We start from the raw sequence: 15,962 nt of genomic DNA on the forward strand, positions 1-15,962 counted from the left end.
AGAAAACATTGACCTAAGTTTAGTGGTCAAAACTCGACATTTTAAAGTTCAATGATCAATCAAAGATATGGAACTATGTTCAGTGACCGGTTGAACAATTAACTCAATCATCAATCAAACCTATACTTCATGTTGTACGTTAATATTTCCTTGCCTTATTAATTGTAATAGTGAAATGTAAATTATTAAAATGATCCTGTCAAAAAAGAAAATAGAGAATTTTAAATTTTTGAAAGGTAAAAATCAAAAGGATCTTGAAATGATTAACCAAGTGATTATGGTAGAAAATCTGTCTTGGATTCTAGTTGTCGATTGCCAAACACTAAAGCCACCAATTTTGCAATGAACTAAGGTGTGCTTAGACAGTAGAATCAGACAGGATAAAATTTTTGGCAGTTTTTACTTTATTTTGTTTATAACTTTAATAAAAAAGAAAAAAATTTGCTACGACTATTTGCATTGATCGACTGATTTAATGTAGAATATTAGACAAAATTAGCTTATTTTAATTTCTCGTACTCTTTCACCAAAAATAATAGAAAAATACGTAAAGGACAAAAATATACGTGAACAAGTCATACTCGGCAAGCGACAATTCAGGCGCAAGTTGGTGCACAATGTGAAATTGATTAAAGAAAATGGCTCACACACATCCAATTGGCGAGGCCAATTGATTTTTAATTAATTTATTATTATTATTATTTTTTGGTACATAACTCCAACTTATTTGATTTTTTTTAATGATGTGTCACTGAAAGCTACACCAATTTTAGAGAGAGGATTGATGAAATAGAAAATAATTGGTCTAGACGTCAAATATAGAGCTTGTCTAATTATGGTTAAATTTTAAATTATTTTTGCAAAAAGTGAGTACTTACTTTCGAGAAAAATAGATTTGTAGCACAAAAGGTAAATTTAAAAATTATTTTAGCAATATAAGTATTTCAAACTATTTCAGATTGTCTCCAATCTAAACGTTTGTGTGTTGACGATGCAAGCTTAGTTTTAGCCGTATAACTAGAGGTAATGTTATTCACAGTCGCTTACTGTGGTAGTCGTCCTACGTGATATCCTATATGGTAGTTTGTGATTTGATGTATTAATGTGATATTTTTTTTTTTTTGCGACATATATGAAATCACCAACCGCCACATGAGTACTACATAAAGCGACTGCGGTAGTGAATGACTGTAAATAGCATTATTCCATAACTGAAATATGAAATGTGCATTTTGTAGAAATTTCTTTTTAAGAACCATTTTAATTAGACAAAATATTTAAAATTATTCAAAAGTAATTTCTTATTTTCCAATGTAATTTTTGATTTTACAAAAGTCATGTCAAATGAACACTGAGATGTCTATTTTAACTCAAGTCTTGAGATCAAAGATAGTGAGATAACTTAGTTGAACCGAAGAAATAAAAGCTTACAAAATTAATGTAAGTTTTCATTATTAATGGGACAAAAGGTATAATTATAACAAGAAACTTATGGTGGCATATTCCTTAAATGTGCATGCCTTTAAAGGAGGTAACAGGCGTTATTACCATTATGGCGTGCCCCGTCCAAATCCTATCCGAACCTATCATGAAATATTAGGGTGCGGTTGATTTTCATTTTCATTTTCATTTTCAAAATAATTTTTAGTTTTCCCCGAAAATGGCCCGTTTTCCGCATTTTCGACATTTATAACTGAAAACGCTAAAAAGTCGTTTTGCGTTTTCAGTTATAAATTTTAATTCGTTTTCGAAAACGACGGACCAAACGCGTTTTCGGCGTTTTCGAAAACGGAAAATGGGTGAAAAAGGGCAAATCAACCACGGCTTAAGTGTCTGATTGAGAAAGCTAAAATCTGATTTTGATAATAATAAGTGATGAAAAATGAGTAGTTCCAAACAAGCACTAAATACGAATTTATTTAAGTTATCATCGACTCTAAGTGGAGTATAATTCTCTCAATCCCTCTCTAATTCATATGGGGAATTAATTACGTAGAGCTTAAAGTAAAGGAAGAATTACAGTTGGCACTGAACTCTACTTATTAAAAAGCAACCCGTCTTTAATAATGTTTTCAAAAGTAAAATAATCAGATTTAATTTAATTAATTATACAGAGGGAGAGGGGCCCAATAATTTAATTTAATTTAACTAATTCTAATAGAAGGAGGGAGAGGAATAGATAGATGGATACATTTCTTCACGAGCGACCTCTGTTGAGATTGGATACACGTTCTACAATCCACACTGAAGTATACTGCTTCTGTATATATATCCATATCCTCTTTATATCTATCTCTCTCTCTCTGAATTTGAGTTAAAACTACTGAGAGAAAAGGGGAAGGAAGTGAAGAGAAGATTATTGCTCTGTGTGTGTGTGAGAGAGAGAGAGAGAGAGAGAGAAAGGGGAAGAAATAGCGGGAGATTGACAAAAGAAAATCTTGGGGTTTAAAATTTGATGAAAATCCGCAGCAGAATGGGCTGAAAGTGAGGGAATTCGGTTTCTTGCTTACTCGGTTTCTTGGATAATTTGCATCTTTTAAGGTAAAACTATAAATGCAAACTGTTGTTTTCTGCAACTTCTTCTCTTGTGTTTTGTTTTTGCTCACTTTGGTAAAAAAAAAAGAAGAGTTTTTGTTGTTTTCTATGTAATTGAGATCCAATTTGGTTTTTAGTGAATTCATATCTGGACGATTTTTTACTATTTATATTTGAGGGATTTAGCTCAATTGAAGTTTGTGTCAACTCAACTTGTTCTTACTTGGTGGGTAAGGTAAATACTAATTACTCGTATACAAGAACTGGCAGCTTATTTTGTTATAATTTATAATTAATCAAGTTAATTTACTCTTCTTGGTTTCTTATTTCAATTCTGCATTTTCTATTTCCATTTTTAGTTCAGTTCACTTGTGCACTAAAAAAGCTCTGTTTTTAGGAGTGATATTCATTTACTTGTTTTCTCAATCTCAACATGTCGTGTAATATGTCAGTTCAGTGAATCTAGAATGGGATTTGGGAGAAGAACTTTCCCGAGGCACCCAGTTGTTTTTTTATTTTTATTTTTTTATATCTAGAGTTTATCGATGTTATAGTTATAGTTTCTAGATTTCCCATTTTTGATCCCTTTCTCCTGTATGATTTGTCTGTGGGGTTATTCAGGTTGAAAAAATGTCGAGGCCTCTTCATCGGGGTTCATCTGGGGGTGGAGTGCGAATCTTGGAAAACTGTAATGATTTTTGGGATGACTCTCAGATGAAAGAGAAAACTGAGAGGGAAGATTTGGATCGAAGTCGTACAAATGGTTCTCATAATACATATTTATCAATCAGATTCCCTTTTCGGTTTCTCTTCCTCGACAGTTTATCTTCAAAGCACAGTTTGAGTGACAATGGTTTTGTACCTGATCCCTTCAGCCCAGGGACTACGAGGAATCGGCATAAATTGTCACTTGCTTTACTCAAATTCAGTTTAATAGTTATTGTAGTTCTTGCTCTTACTGGATCCTTCTGGTGGGCGATTTCCATAACATCGTCAGCCAGAGGTCAAATATTTCATGGATATAGGCGGCTTCAAGAGCAACTGGTGTCAGAGTTGTATGAGATCAGTGAGCTCTCTCAAGGTTCCTCTAGGTTAAGAGACTTGGAATACTGTTCTCAAGAATCAGAAAACTATGTTCCATGCTTCAATGTTTCTGAAAATCTTGCTTCGGGCTTTTCTGAGGGTGAAGAATACAATCGCCACTGTGCACATGGATCAAGCCAACATTGCTTGGTTCTTCCGCCCATGAATTATAAGATTCCCCTTAGGTGGCCTAGCGGAAGAGATGTCATCTGGTTTGCCAATGTTAATATTACAGCACAGGAGGTGCTCTCTTCAGGAAGCTTGACCAAGAGGTGAGTTGGAAGAGCTAGTTTCTGCAGTTAAATATAAACATGGGGTTAAAAACGTAAATTTTATTTTTCCATGAGTTCCAAATACAGGATGATGATGGTAGATGAAGATCAGATCTCCTTCCGTTCAGGATATTCGACATTTGATGTCGAAGACTACACACATCAAATTGCTGAAATGATTGGGCTAAGAAATGAATCCTACTTTATACAAGCTGGAGTAAGTGGATTTCGATTGGCAGAATTAATAAATCTTCTTTCTCGGCTTTGATTCATTTTATTCGTTGTTTACCCATCCATTACTCCTGTTGATATCTGATGTTGTGATCTCTCTTTGAAAATCAGATATGGATAAATAAAACATAATGTGCGAGTCGAGTTGCCCCAGCATTCCAAATCAACGTTTATGTAGATCACCAAATATATCATGCACTATTTGACTTGCATTACATTTCATCTGCTCATCACTTTTCTTCGTAGGCAGTTTCTTTTCCGTGTACTTGAGTTTGCAAAGTTTATCGTAGATGCTATCAATACACTCTGCTCAGGATTTTGTGTAGTTAAGTCAAGACACTAGAAAAATGCATGGATTATGGTATATTTATATGAGAAATTAATAGACATCATTTGCTTTGTATCCATTATCTATGTTTGCAAATGATTTTGGTAATTTGTTCATGTATAAATAGATTCAAGTGGTAGCTTATGAACACTTGTTGGTTGTCTGGTAATAAGGTCTTCCAGAATTTCTTGATCAATTTTATTGCTCATATTAACGGATCTAATGCAACTTGTTTAGTTTCTCAGAGTATTCAGATATTTCTCAATCAACTGTATACTGTCATGTCTGTAATAAATCACAGTAATAATTGAAAATCCTTCTCTAATTCCATTTTATAACTGCATGATGGTTTTATTCCATGTCCAGGTTCGAACTATCTTGGATATAGAATGTGGTTATGGCAGTTTTGGGGCACATCTGTTTTCAAACAAATTATTGACCATGTGTATAGCGAACTATGAGGCTTCTGGCAGTCAGGTTCAACTCACTCTGGAAAGAGGGCTTCCAGCAATGATTGGCTCATTTACTTCAAAGCAATTACCATATCCATCCCTTTCTTTTGATATGATACATTGTGCACGATGCCGCGTTGAGTGGGATAAAAAAGGTATCCTTCAGTCCGTTTCATGCCATCATAGAGATATATTTTATTGTAATCTTTATTCTCCGTGGAAAAGTGAAATTTTGTGTAGAAACGATTAGATGATTAAGAGTCCACAATACTCATACGTGTACATTTAGTGATATGTAAAGTAGAGATGATGAATTTCTATCAAAGGGCAAGTTGAGAAGGATATGCTATCATGTTTGGGAATTTCTTATAAGAATTTGTATTGGATTTAAAGAGTGAATGGGTAAGAATCTTATCAATCGATACAGCTTACAAAGTTGTGGATAAAAAACTTAGGCTATATTAGGATTAATAATTTGAATCAATAGAATTTCAGGAAAAATGCTATGTTGATTTCTCAAGAGCTGCGGCTGCCTTTATTTTAATGCTTGTGCATGCTTTGCCAATGAAAAGGAATTTTGCTGCATGTGTATTGCAGATATTGGACTCCTCTCCCTCTCTCCTTGCTAGTGTGTACTCACACACACATACTTGTTGTCTCCTCTATGAACTCCAAAGTGACGAAATAGTTCAATGAAAGCTTGTAAACAATATATGGCCTATTTTTTTGTTTTATAATTAAAGCATCATATAGTGGCATTTGAGGTTCGAGTCTCACTTGGAGAAGTTCGGGGAAAGGGAGGGCTACCTATACTCCCCTCTACTTTGTATCCTATGAATCAGGAGAAAATAATATAAAAGCTTGTATACATGCTTGGACCTGAACATCAACAAACCGCTGATCCACCCTCCAAAAAAAATAACTGTGGGAAAAAAGAAATGTATCGAAGAGAGGTTTCTTGCATTTGATTTAACTTGAACATCAGCACGTGCATCACACTTCATTCCTAGTAGCATTCATTTCAAGGTTTTGCCGACTGCAGATGGATTTAACCTTAGTGGATATCTTCTTATGATTACATGTGATATTTTTTGTTTACCAGATTGAAATGCCTACTCTGAACCAGAATAAACTCGACGGTGTCTCATAACAACTGTCTGGGGTCACTGCATTTGTTTTCACATTAAGCTTTGTCTCAATTATTATTGTTATTATTATTATTTTTTTAATGAAGAATATATCTGAAAGGTTATAACTGCCATTTTTTATTTAGAATGTTGGCTGAATATATATTGTTTATCATATGATGCAGATGGCATATATTTTGTTGAAGTTGATCGGTTGTTGCAGCCTGGTGGATATTTTGTCTGGACTGATCCGCTTACGAATTCTCAGCGCTCCCTTCGCAATAAAGAAAACCAGAAAAAATGGAATGCAGTGCGTGGGTTTGCTGAAAATCTCTGTTGGGAAATGTTGCCACAACAAGATGAAACTGTGGTGTGGAGGAAGACAAGTAAGAAGAATTGTTATTCAGCGAGGTAAAGCAACCAGTACGAAACCTTTTTCTTCAATTTTATTTTATTTATTATTATTATTTTTTTTGGATTTACTTTTTCTTCATTTCTGTAGTGCCCCTTTTACTTATATTATACATATATTTTTATACGTATATATCCTCTTTCCCAAAAGAGAAGTCATCTGTAAAGTATCCTTCTATTTTAAGAAACATTATTTTGTGTGTTGAAAAATATAGTGCTTCCAAAGTAACCTTTGTGTTTCTTTTTATATTCACCTGGTTCCATATGAATAAGATAAAAGACTTTGCTAATAGAAAACTTTTTGTAGCTTGACTATTCATGCTAGACTATAATTTTTTCTCTGCTCTAAGTGGGGAATGTTATTCATCTGGAATGAAGTTTGTTAATCTATAACGTGCACAGACGAGTACATGTATCAGTTATACATCATTCTAATGCTTGATTGCTTGCTTGAATTTCTAGGAAACCTGGTTCTGGCCCTTCTCTTTGCAGCAAAGGCCATGACATTGAGTCCCCATATTATCGACCTCTCGAAGCATGCATAGCAGGCACTCAGAGCCGTCGATGGATTCCTATTGAAGACAGGGAAAAATGGCCTTCCCGGGCTAACTTGAATTCGAAGGAACTTGCAATTCATGGTAATAGACCAAATTATTCGACACTTAGTGCGTTAAAATTTTACCAAGGTTAAATACTTCAAATGTATTGCTACATTTTTGTTTGTACATAAACATCAACATGATGGTAATTATCTCACTGTATCAGGTCTGCATTCAGAAGCGTTTGCTGAGGATGCCATTAACTGGAAGTCAGCAGTCCACAATTATTGGTCTCTGCTCTCACCTCTAATATTCTCTGATCATCCAAAGAGACCAGGCGATGAGGATCCTTCTCCACCTTACAACATGCTGAGAAATGTCCTAGACATGAATGCTCACTTTGGCAGTTTCAATGCAGCCTTATTAGAAGCTGGAAAATCTGTATGGGTCATGAACGTGGTTCCTACAAGGGGAACTAACAATCTACCTTTAATCCTCGACAGGGGATTTATAGGAGTGTTGCATGACTGGTAATTTTTACCTTCTATTACATGGCATGAACAAGTTGCACTTTATTTATTTTGTGCAAACTCAGATATTTGTCATTTCCATCTTTACTACGGAATCGTCTTATACTATCCATTTTCTGGAATATTGTTGCAGTAAATACCCTGAGCAAGAAGCTTGTCCCTTCCACAAAATTTTTCCTGTGGAAACAATATACATATACATTTAAGATAGGAAAACAAGTCAGTTTCTAGTTCTCCTGCAGACTGGGGTTTTGTTCAACCATGACTGGCTGAGTCTATAAACATTATACAATTCTGATGGTGCTGAGCCTCTCCTTCCTGTTGTGTACTAAGATAACTGTGTATGGAAATAAATCCACTTCGATTGAGAGGAGTTCTTTTGAGTTTCTTCCCAGGGACGCTCGTTTCTTTTTGAGCAGTTTGGGAACTTGAATTTGAGAATGTAGGATGTCTAAAAATGGATGCCACATGCATCTGTTTTCTTTTCTTGAATTATCCTCCCACATAAAGAACCTTAGAGAGAGAGAGAGAGAGAGGTCTTCTGTCTTCAGAAATTAGCAGAGTCAGAGAATTCTCACGTGACTACCTCCTAATTGGTCCTGAGAAATCAGTTGAAGAGTATTTCGCACCAAGAAAAACCTATAGACCTCAGTTATTTGCTCGTGATATATTGGGACAACATTGGTTCCCTTGTTTAGTCTAAAATTGAGTTATGTTGGGTACTGGATTTACTGAAATTCAGTCTCTTGGTTTTTTGCATTTATTCTTGGGGTTCTTTTTGTCTCAAATGTATTTAATGCTTTCACAATTCTCTAATATCTTTTTGTTTATGTAACTTTTGCTCAGGTGTGAACCATTCCCTTCCTATCCAAGAACGTATGATCTGGTGCATGGTGAAGGGCTTCTCTCTCTTGAATTTCGTGAGCAGGCCAGATGCCATATGCAAGACCTATTCACTGAGGTGGATCGCTTACTTCGTCCAGAGGTATCCTTATGATTTATTGTCGTTCTAAATTCTTATCTTGGTTGTCATTCCTTCCTTTATATGGTTTGACCCAAATATTAAGGATAATCACTTTGGGACAACGTGATCTTCTGCAGTGACATCACTGTCAGCTTTATTCCTACTATGGCTTGAAGACATTCCATTCATTGTCTTTGTTCTACCTAACCTAGAACATTTAACTCTTTTAAGTTTTGACTCACGATTTATCCGTCAACTAATATCATCTTTAACCTATATTATAGCTCTTGAGTTTAATACATTTGTAGTTTGAACAAATTTGTATAGCTTCTTTCGTACGAGTAGGCATTATAGTACTCTTGCCCCGATTCATATGGCATCTCCTCTCTTTAAAATCTCGGGCCTTCTGTTTTGCTAATGGACACGTATGTGCAGGGGTGGGTGATTCTGAGAGACCGCGCTGCTCTTATTGAGTACGCAAGATCTCAGACAACAATTCTGAAATGGGATGCACGAGTCGTCGAGATTGAGGGCAATAGCCACGAGAAACTCCTAATCTGCCAGAAACCTTTCTTCAGAAGACAAGCAAGCTAATTCTCAAGTTGGGCAGGAGCCAAACATCGTAGTAGATGATAATATTCCCATTCTTTCCGAATCTAAAGTTATTGTCCTTAAGCTCCACAGAAACGGTGGCTGGCATATTTTTTTTTCTTTGAAACAGAAAGAGGCAGCGGGGAGCTGAAAACACGTATGGTTGGTCAAAACACAACTCCTATGGAACCGTAAGGTACACATAGGGACATGTAATTACACAGTTGAGGCACAGGCAAGTGAAAGAAGCACAAGTTTCCTTTTGATGTCTCCTTATAAAGAAACAACCACATGATAAATTTAATTGTTAAAATATTACACAATAAGCAAAGTATTATCTGATATAGTGTATAGAATGCTCAGACTTATATTTATTTGGGACCTCTCTCTTTCCCATTTTCTTGTGTTTCACCTCTGTATATTCATTATTTTGGGTTATGCTACTTTTCCGCCTATGTCTGTGTTTGTCTAAAATTTATAAAGATAACTATCTATTATGACTGTGTTTGGCTAGAATTATTAGTAACTCATGAGGAGGAATAGTAGTGAGTTTTATGATATCTCCGTTTGGCCCCCATTAATATTCATTACATTACATTCTATTTTTCTTTCTTTTATTTTCAACTACACAATCATTCATAAAATAATATCTCACGTAAATCGAAAATTTTTCTTTCTTTTTCAATCACTTTTTTTTTTTTTCCAAAAAAACACTATTTCACCCATTTTCATTTCTACAAAAAGGAGGCCAAACGGGAGTGATATTTAAGAATGTGTGGTTAAAATTAATGTTTGATTTCAATTGAAAATTATAAGTTACTGATACGTTTAACCAAATGTAGGATACAAATTCAAAAGCTTTAGGACATAGCATCCATAAGTAAATTGAGGACCTAGTTGCAAAATTTTATTCCGACCGTTGCACGTAAAATTTAATTTTGGAGGGTTACTTGATCAATAAATTAACACTAAATCCCATGTACACCATTGAGTTTTCACGTCAACAAATGACATTCAATCAGAAAAATAGGAGAGCTGAAAATTAGGAATTAAATCATTTGACTTAATAAATTCCATCATTTGGTGACACACTTAATGATTTAATGTTAATTTTTGAACCAAGTGACTATTAATATAATAGTTTAGACACTAAATCATTATTACTGCAAGAAAATAATTTCCTATCCGTTGGCTTAATTGGCCAAATATTGGACAAAAAATTAAAATCAGCAGGTTTGCTTATTAAATTTCTTCCTCAAAAGTCATCCGCAAGTGAGCTGATACTTCACGAGTGTCTTGAATGGAAGGCGTAAGCAAGTGTTGAGCTTGTGGGTTCGGTTTCATAATTACCAGTGGCACCATTAATTCCATCAAAAGAAAATCAAATATTCTCAACTCGATTTCAAATCTATTTGGAACCGAACCATTTGGAACTCTGAATCTTCTTTCTTGCTCAAGTTTCTGTTGCGTTAGAGATGTATTTATAGCAATAATTTGCTAGAACCATTGTGACCTGGGAATTCAATAGTCATATTGTTAAAACCTTCAGATAACGTCATAATGAACTCATTGCTTATGGTTGGCAAAACATCGTATGCTTATTACAACCTGGAAACCATGGACAATAGATGGAAACTGAAATGTGAATACCAAATCAAGAACTGCTGGTTTACAATTAAAAATTCAGAATACAACAAGCAAAGAAACTGGCTTTCAAGCCAGCGCCCCAAAAACTGGGAGTTCTAACGGGAAGAAAAAGCAAATGACTTTTCCGTCAGAGAAGTGTGATGATTAGAACGGCTTTTTGCGCCATGCCTGCTCTGGCGAGTAGCAGTTGCAGTTGCACTGCTCCTGCGCAGAGTGGAGGACGACGAACCCCCTTGACTCACCCTCTTCACCGCTTTTCCTCGGGTGCTCCGGATGCTATTCCCAAGTGCAGCTTTAGCAATTGCCTCCGAGCCTACCTCTCGTAGCTTGTGTGGATTTATAGTCTGCTTGTTGAGGAAAACCAGTTTTGGGAGAAGACTGCATATGGTCTTACGCAATTGATCATCACCAATATTGTTGTGAACAGGATTGCCTAATAGATTTAGAGCTACCAGAGAATTGGAGTTCGCCAAAAGCTGACCAAATGCTTTTGTTGTGGTTATTTTGTTGAAGCTCAAGTCCAATACGGTCAGCTTCAGAAGCCTATGCAGACCCTCAACATTACTTATTTTGTTGCCAGCAAGATAGAGCTCCTTTATAAGCATACAATTTGACAACCCTGGCATGAATTTAGAGCAGAAAAGCTCCATTAGCAACACAGAAAATACTATTCAAACGATATTTTCTTTGAACGTAATTTTATGGAAAGGGTTGCAAGATATTTACCTTGACCAATTCTAGAAATTCTGTTGTAACTGAGGTCAAGAACGCGGAGTCGAGTTAATTCTCTCAGACCTTCGATCGTGCTTATGTTGTTCTTGGACAGTTTAAGAATGTGAAGACCCTTTGGCAGAGATCCTGGAGTAATATGACCTGCAAATTGAGGGGAAAAAAAACTAAAGATCTTAACATTGATGTCACGCTAGAAATTGAACTGGCAATAACTGAACAACACACACCTATGGAATTGGATGACAAGTTGACTGATCGAAGGATAGAAAAATGAGAAACGGATGGTATAACTTTCAGTCCAATGCCTGTAATATGTGCCACAGTCGATGAAGAATTCAGAGACTGGACAACGCTGTTGGCGTATGTAATCTCCTCGGGAATCATTGCAGCTGGACTCCGAGTTGCTGGTGATCTATTATTCTCTGGAGAGGGAGGGAAGAAAATGCTATCTTCAGTGTGATCACCCTTGTTGACTTCAAATGGAGGCTGCACTGAAACTTCTTTCACCCACTTGTCGATTCTTTCAAATGGAGACGATTCTGTAGGAAAAGCAACCCACTGGTTTTGAGGCCACATTCCAGAAACTCCATAAAATCCGTCCCAGCTTTGGTTGTCTATGTTAAGGATGTCTTTACCCTTGTTTTCCTTACTAAACTTTTCAGCTTTTCTTGGCTCTATGGTGTCTGAACAGTAGCCACCTTGTTGGTTGAGGGTTGGCTTAACTGCAACTGGCCGTGGTTTTGTAGTCCTGTTTCTATGGAGGTTCCTGTGGCTCCAGAGGAACAATTTCCACCACAATTTTCGACTTCTGGAGGGAAGTATTTGACTCGAAGAGTGCTTCTTCAACATCACTTTGTCGGCGCTATGTTGAGTCATAACAGAAACGGGAGTTGGAGGATAATCCAGAATTTCGTCCTGGAACCTTTCTGCTAAACTTAGTATTTCCTCGAAAGATTTGGATTTAGAAAGAGGCACCTGTTCATCAAGTACATAATTCACATTCCTTATCAACATATCAGAGCACGAGCGCTTAAGCATTGGAGAAGCCCAAAATTCCGTCTTCCCAATGCCGGGATCACTAACATGTCCACTTCTAATCACCTCAATGCCAGCCTTAGAATCTTCATCTACCTCCTTTGGGTACTCATGATTTATAGTCATCCCTTCAAAAGTTTGATATTTTTCTTCATTCGAGTTTTCAACATGAGCTTGTAGATCAAAATCTGAGTTATCTCTCTTCATCGACAAATTCTCATCATGCTCATCTCCCCCTTCGTAGTCTATCTCTTCACCATCACCTCCAACCGGACTCTCGTGATTCATTACCTTCACCGTGCACCTAGAACTCCTTGGAATATGGAGAGGAACCGGAACACTAAAAGAAGCTGATTTCAACTCGGAACTTTCAGAAGTTTTGTTAAGATGCTCGAGCTTCACGTGCAAGGTGTTGACTTCCTTTTCCTTCTACAAGCACAGATGCAATGGAGATTTAAAAAATTGAGCATAATAGAACTAATAAAAAGGAAAGGGTTCAAATCATTCTAAGAAAAAGCAAATAAAAATAAATTGATCAGATCATTCTTACCTTATCTTTCTTTTTCCTCCATGAAGAACAAAAACAGTTAAGAGACGCCATTCTCAGTATCAATCTCACTCCAAATTTTCCTTAGTAGCTGAAAATTCTGAGAAACTTTAAATTCAATTAAAGCTCTTAAATCCAAGAAAACAGGGCTCTATGCAGACTATGGAAAGAACAGTTTTAAATACTGGAAATCAGATTGGATGGCGATCATTAGCCATAATCAACGGGTAGTCGCCAAAGCAACGACAGATTACAATCCGATGAATGGAAATACGGAAGTGAATTTCGGAGGTGGTGTTCTCTTGTTTTAGCCCTAGCCCATTTCAAAGAGGCAAACGATTTTACTGGTAGAGGGTCGGCCAGAGTGAAAAACTCAGCAATTTTTCTCCAGAAGCTTCACCATATTTATTCCTGCATATCCCATAAATTTGTCAAGACTAAATTCAAAAGAATAAACACGTAAAGGTTTTGAGTTCTTGCCAACATGGTAAAACTAAAGTTTTAAGTGTTGTGTAGGAGTATTTAAACTTTTAGCACGAACAGTCTGATAAGAAAAATCCATACGAAGAGTAATCAAGAAACACGTGCTTGGAGACCAAATCGTAAACAAACTGTTTCATTTTTCTCAAAAAAAAGGAAACCTGATTGGGTTTGGAAACACAAGAAATTTCCTTTTTAAACATAAAATCTTGATTTGAGCAAAGTTCGATTAAAATCTGAAAATACTGTAGGCAAATAAACAGTATTTTGAGAAGAAGTAAAAGAAACTTACCCAATGAAGATAAATTGTGCCAGGTTGAGAATTGCACAATTCAAATCTTTTGAAACTTGTGAAGTAGAACAGATAGTATCCCTCCAATTGTGCAGCTATGCCTGAGAATGCGTATGTAAATATGAGAAGAATTGAAAGAGATGAGAAGGGTAATGGTTGTGGGTCTGGGGAGAAAGGTATAGAAATAAGCGGCAATATTCAGAAAGAGACATATAATACGCGGATACCACGCGAAATGAACCACCCCAGACCTTTCTCAGCTACTGCCCTGATATTTACTTATATATTAATGTTAATAATATAGGTATAATCATAGCATTTCTTTCTAATTTATTTTTAAGCTTAGGCAAACATGCCGGAAGAGGGTGTTTGGTAGTACATATAAGTTGTGAATCCTATAAAATATTTTAATAATAACTGAATAGTAAATTAATTGGCACGCGATGTGACATTAAATGTATGAGTAACATGTTTATACATTTATGGTCCATTTGATTGAAAAGATAGAATTTGAGTTAAAAAATGAATTTCAGGGAAATGAATTGTCTAAAAATTATTTTACTGAAAATTATCAATTATTGCATTTGATTGGTATAATTTTTCACGTGAAAAATGTTGAAATAAAAGTGTTTTTTATGTTCGTTTGGCTTTATTTTATATAAAATTGTCAATTAAAATGATAGAATTTACTGGTATTGGGAATAGAATTTGTTTCCATTGCCCCAAAAAAATCATTTATCTTTTGATGTTCGTTTGGCTTCGTTTTAGGTGAAAATTGTCAATTAAAGAAAAATATTTTTTTTTTTTACAATTAGAGATATAATTTGTTTCTATTGCTTTAAAAAAAAAAAATAGTTAGCCTAGAAAACCAATTGGTTTTCCTTGAAAACCGAAAAAATTGCCCCTTTCCAAGAAAATCAAGAAAACGAATTCATTTTCCATTTTCTATGGAATTCAAGCCTTATCAAACATGGCCTTAGTTCTATAAAGTGTTCATACATTTAACCCTGTTTGTTGGAAGTTATAATTATTGTTTGAAATTTATTTTTTTATATACTCTTTTTAATCACACATTATATAATAAAATATTTTACATGTCAATTCAAAATTTCTTCCTTTTTTTCCTCACATATTTTCTTGAAAATTACTATTCAAAATATTATTTGATCAAATAATGACCATTAAACAAAAGAACTTGATGAATATCGTATTTTTTCACACATTAGAAAGGGCACCTGAGGGTTGTGTAGGGTCCATCACCACGTGGCCAGCATTTCAGTGGGGTCTGAATAGATTAGCACTGATAAGAATCAATCGAATCAGCTCAACTGATTTTACGGCGGATCATATCGACCGCAAATTTTAATTAATTTCCAAACCATGTATGCTAATAATTTAAAATCAAAATTTTAATAAATTTTTTAAAAATTAATGAAATATATAATTGAAAAATTATGAATTTCATGACAAATATGATTAAAATTAAATATTAACTTTACGAATAAAGCTACTCGTACATAAGAAGTTATACAACAATTTACATATAAATGATGTGATTAAATATAATTGTGTCAGAATTTATTCAGCCAAATTAAAAAAAAATAAAAATACATCACTCTTTTCTTGACACTCTATCTATATATTAAATATTATGTAAACAAATTATGTACATGTATATAAATATATAATTGAGTCGGAATTTATTCTCCCAAATTAAAAAATAAAATAAAAAATAAATCAATCTTTTCTTGACACTCCATCTGTATATAAATCATTATATAAACATATTATGTACATGTAGCACATAATTGAAAATTGATTTATATTAAAATATAAATTTTAATCCTTATCGAATAAAGGCTAAATTCTAACTTGTGTTAATTGTTATCGAGTTTGGCCAAGCTTTTTTTATTCTAAAAATCACACGCCGCTTGACATAATTATCTCGACTGCTATGATTCAAATAGCTCAGAGTCTCTGTCATAGTTTATTTTGAATAAAGCTGTCCCGGGCTCCGATCCAGGGTCGAGGTGGTCAAATCTTGGCCCTTGGATGTGTGTGTGAGGGCCCCCACATGAAAGTGATCAAGGGCCGAGGTGATTGCCACCTTGGCCTTGGAGCAGAACTCGGGATTTTATCCCGGGTTCTATAGCGTGATTGGTGTAT

General features: G+C 35.1%; 2 protein-coding genes across 2 annotated transcripts; one reads left to right on the top strand and one right to left on the bottom strand.

The window, feature by feature from the left end:
- Positions 1–2,186: 2,186 nt before the first annotated feature.
- LOC111408847 (probable pectin methyltransferase QUA2) lies at positions 2,187–9,506 on the top strand. Its single transcript, XM_023038657.1, has 9 exons — positions 2,187–2,541; positions 3,157–3,890; positions 3,978–4,107; positions 4,816–5,056; positions 6,214–6,439; positions 6,902–7,077; positions 7,205–7,508; positions 8,355–8,493; positions 8,908–9,506. Exons 2-9 carry the CDS (start codon positions 3,166–3,168, stop codon positions 9,064–9,066), a joined length of 2,100 nt encoding a protein of 699 aa, XP_022894425.1. The 5' UTR covers positions 2,187–2,541; positions 3,157–3,165; the 3' UTR covers positions 9,067–9,506.
- A 1,107-nt stretch (positions 9,507–10,613) lies between these two features.
- On the bottom strand, positions 10,614–14,051 carry LOC111408848. The gene is made up of 5 exons (XM_023038658.1): positions 13,797–14,051; positions 13,028–13,435; positions 11,670–12,906; positions 11,437–11,583; positions 10,614–11,329 (listed from the first exon to the last, which is right to left on the bottom strand). The coding sequence occupies exons 2-5, from the start codon at positions 13,076–13,078 to the stop codon at positions 10,806–10,808; spliced, it is 1,959 nt and encodes a 652-aa protein (XP_022894426.1). The 5' UTR covers positions 13,079–13,435; positions 13,797–14,051; the 3' UTR covers positions 10,614–10,805.
- Between the last annotated feature and the right edge of the window lie 1,911 nt (positions 14,052–15,962).

This window comes from Olea europaea, chromosome 14 (genome assembly GCF_002742605.1).
Source record: "Olea europaea var. sylvestris chromosome 14, O_europaea_v1, whole genome shotgun sequence".
Lineage (NCBI taxonomy): Eukaryota > Viridiplantae > Streptophyta > Magnoliopsida > Lamiales > Oleaceae > Olea > Olea europaea.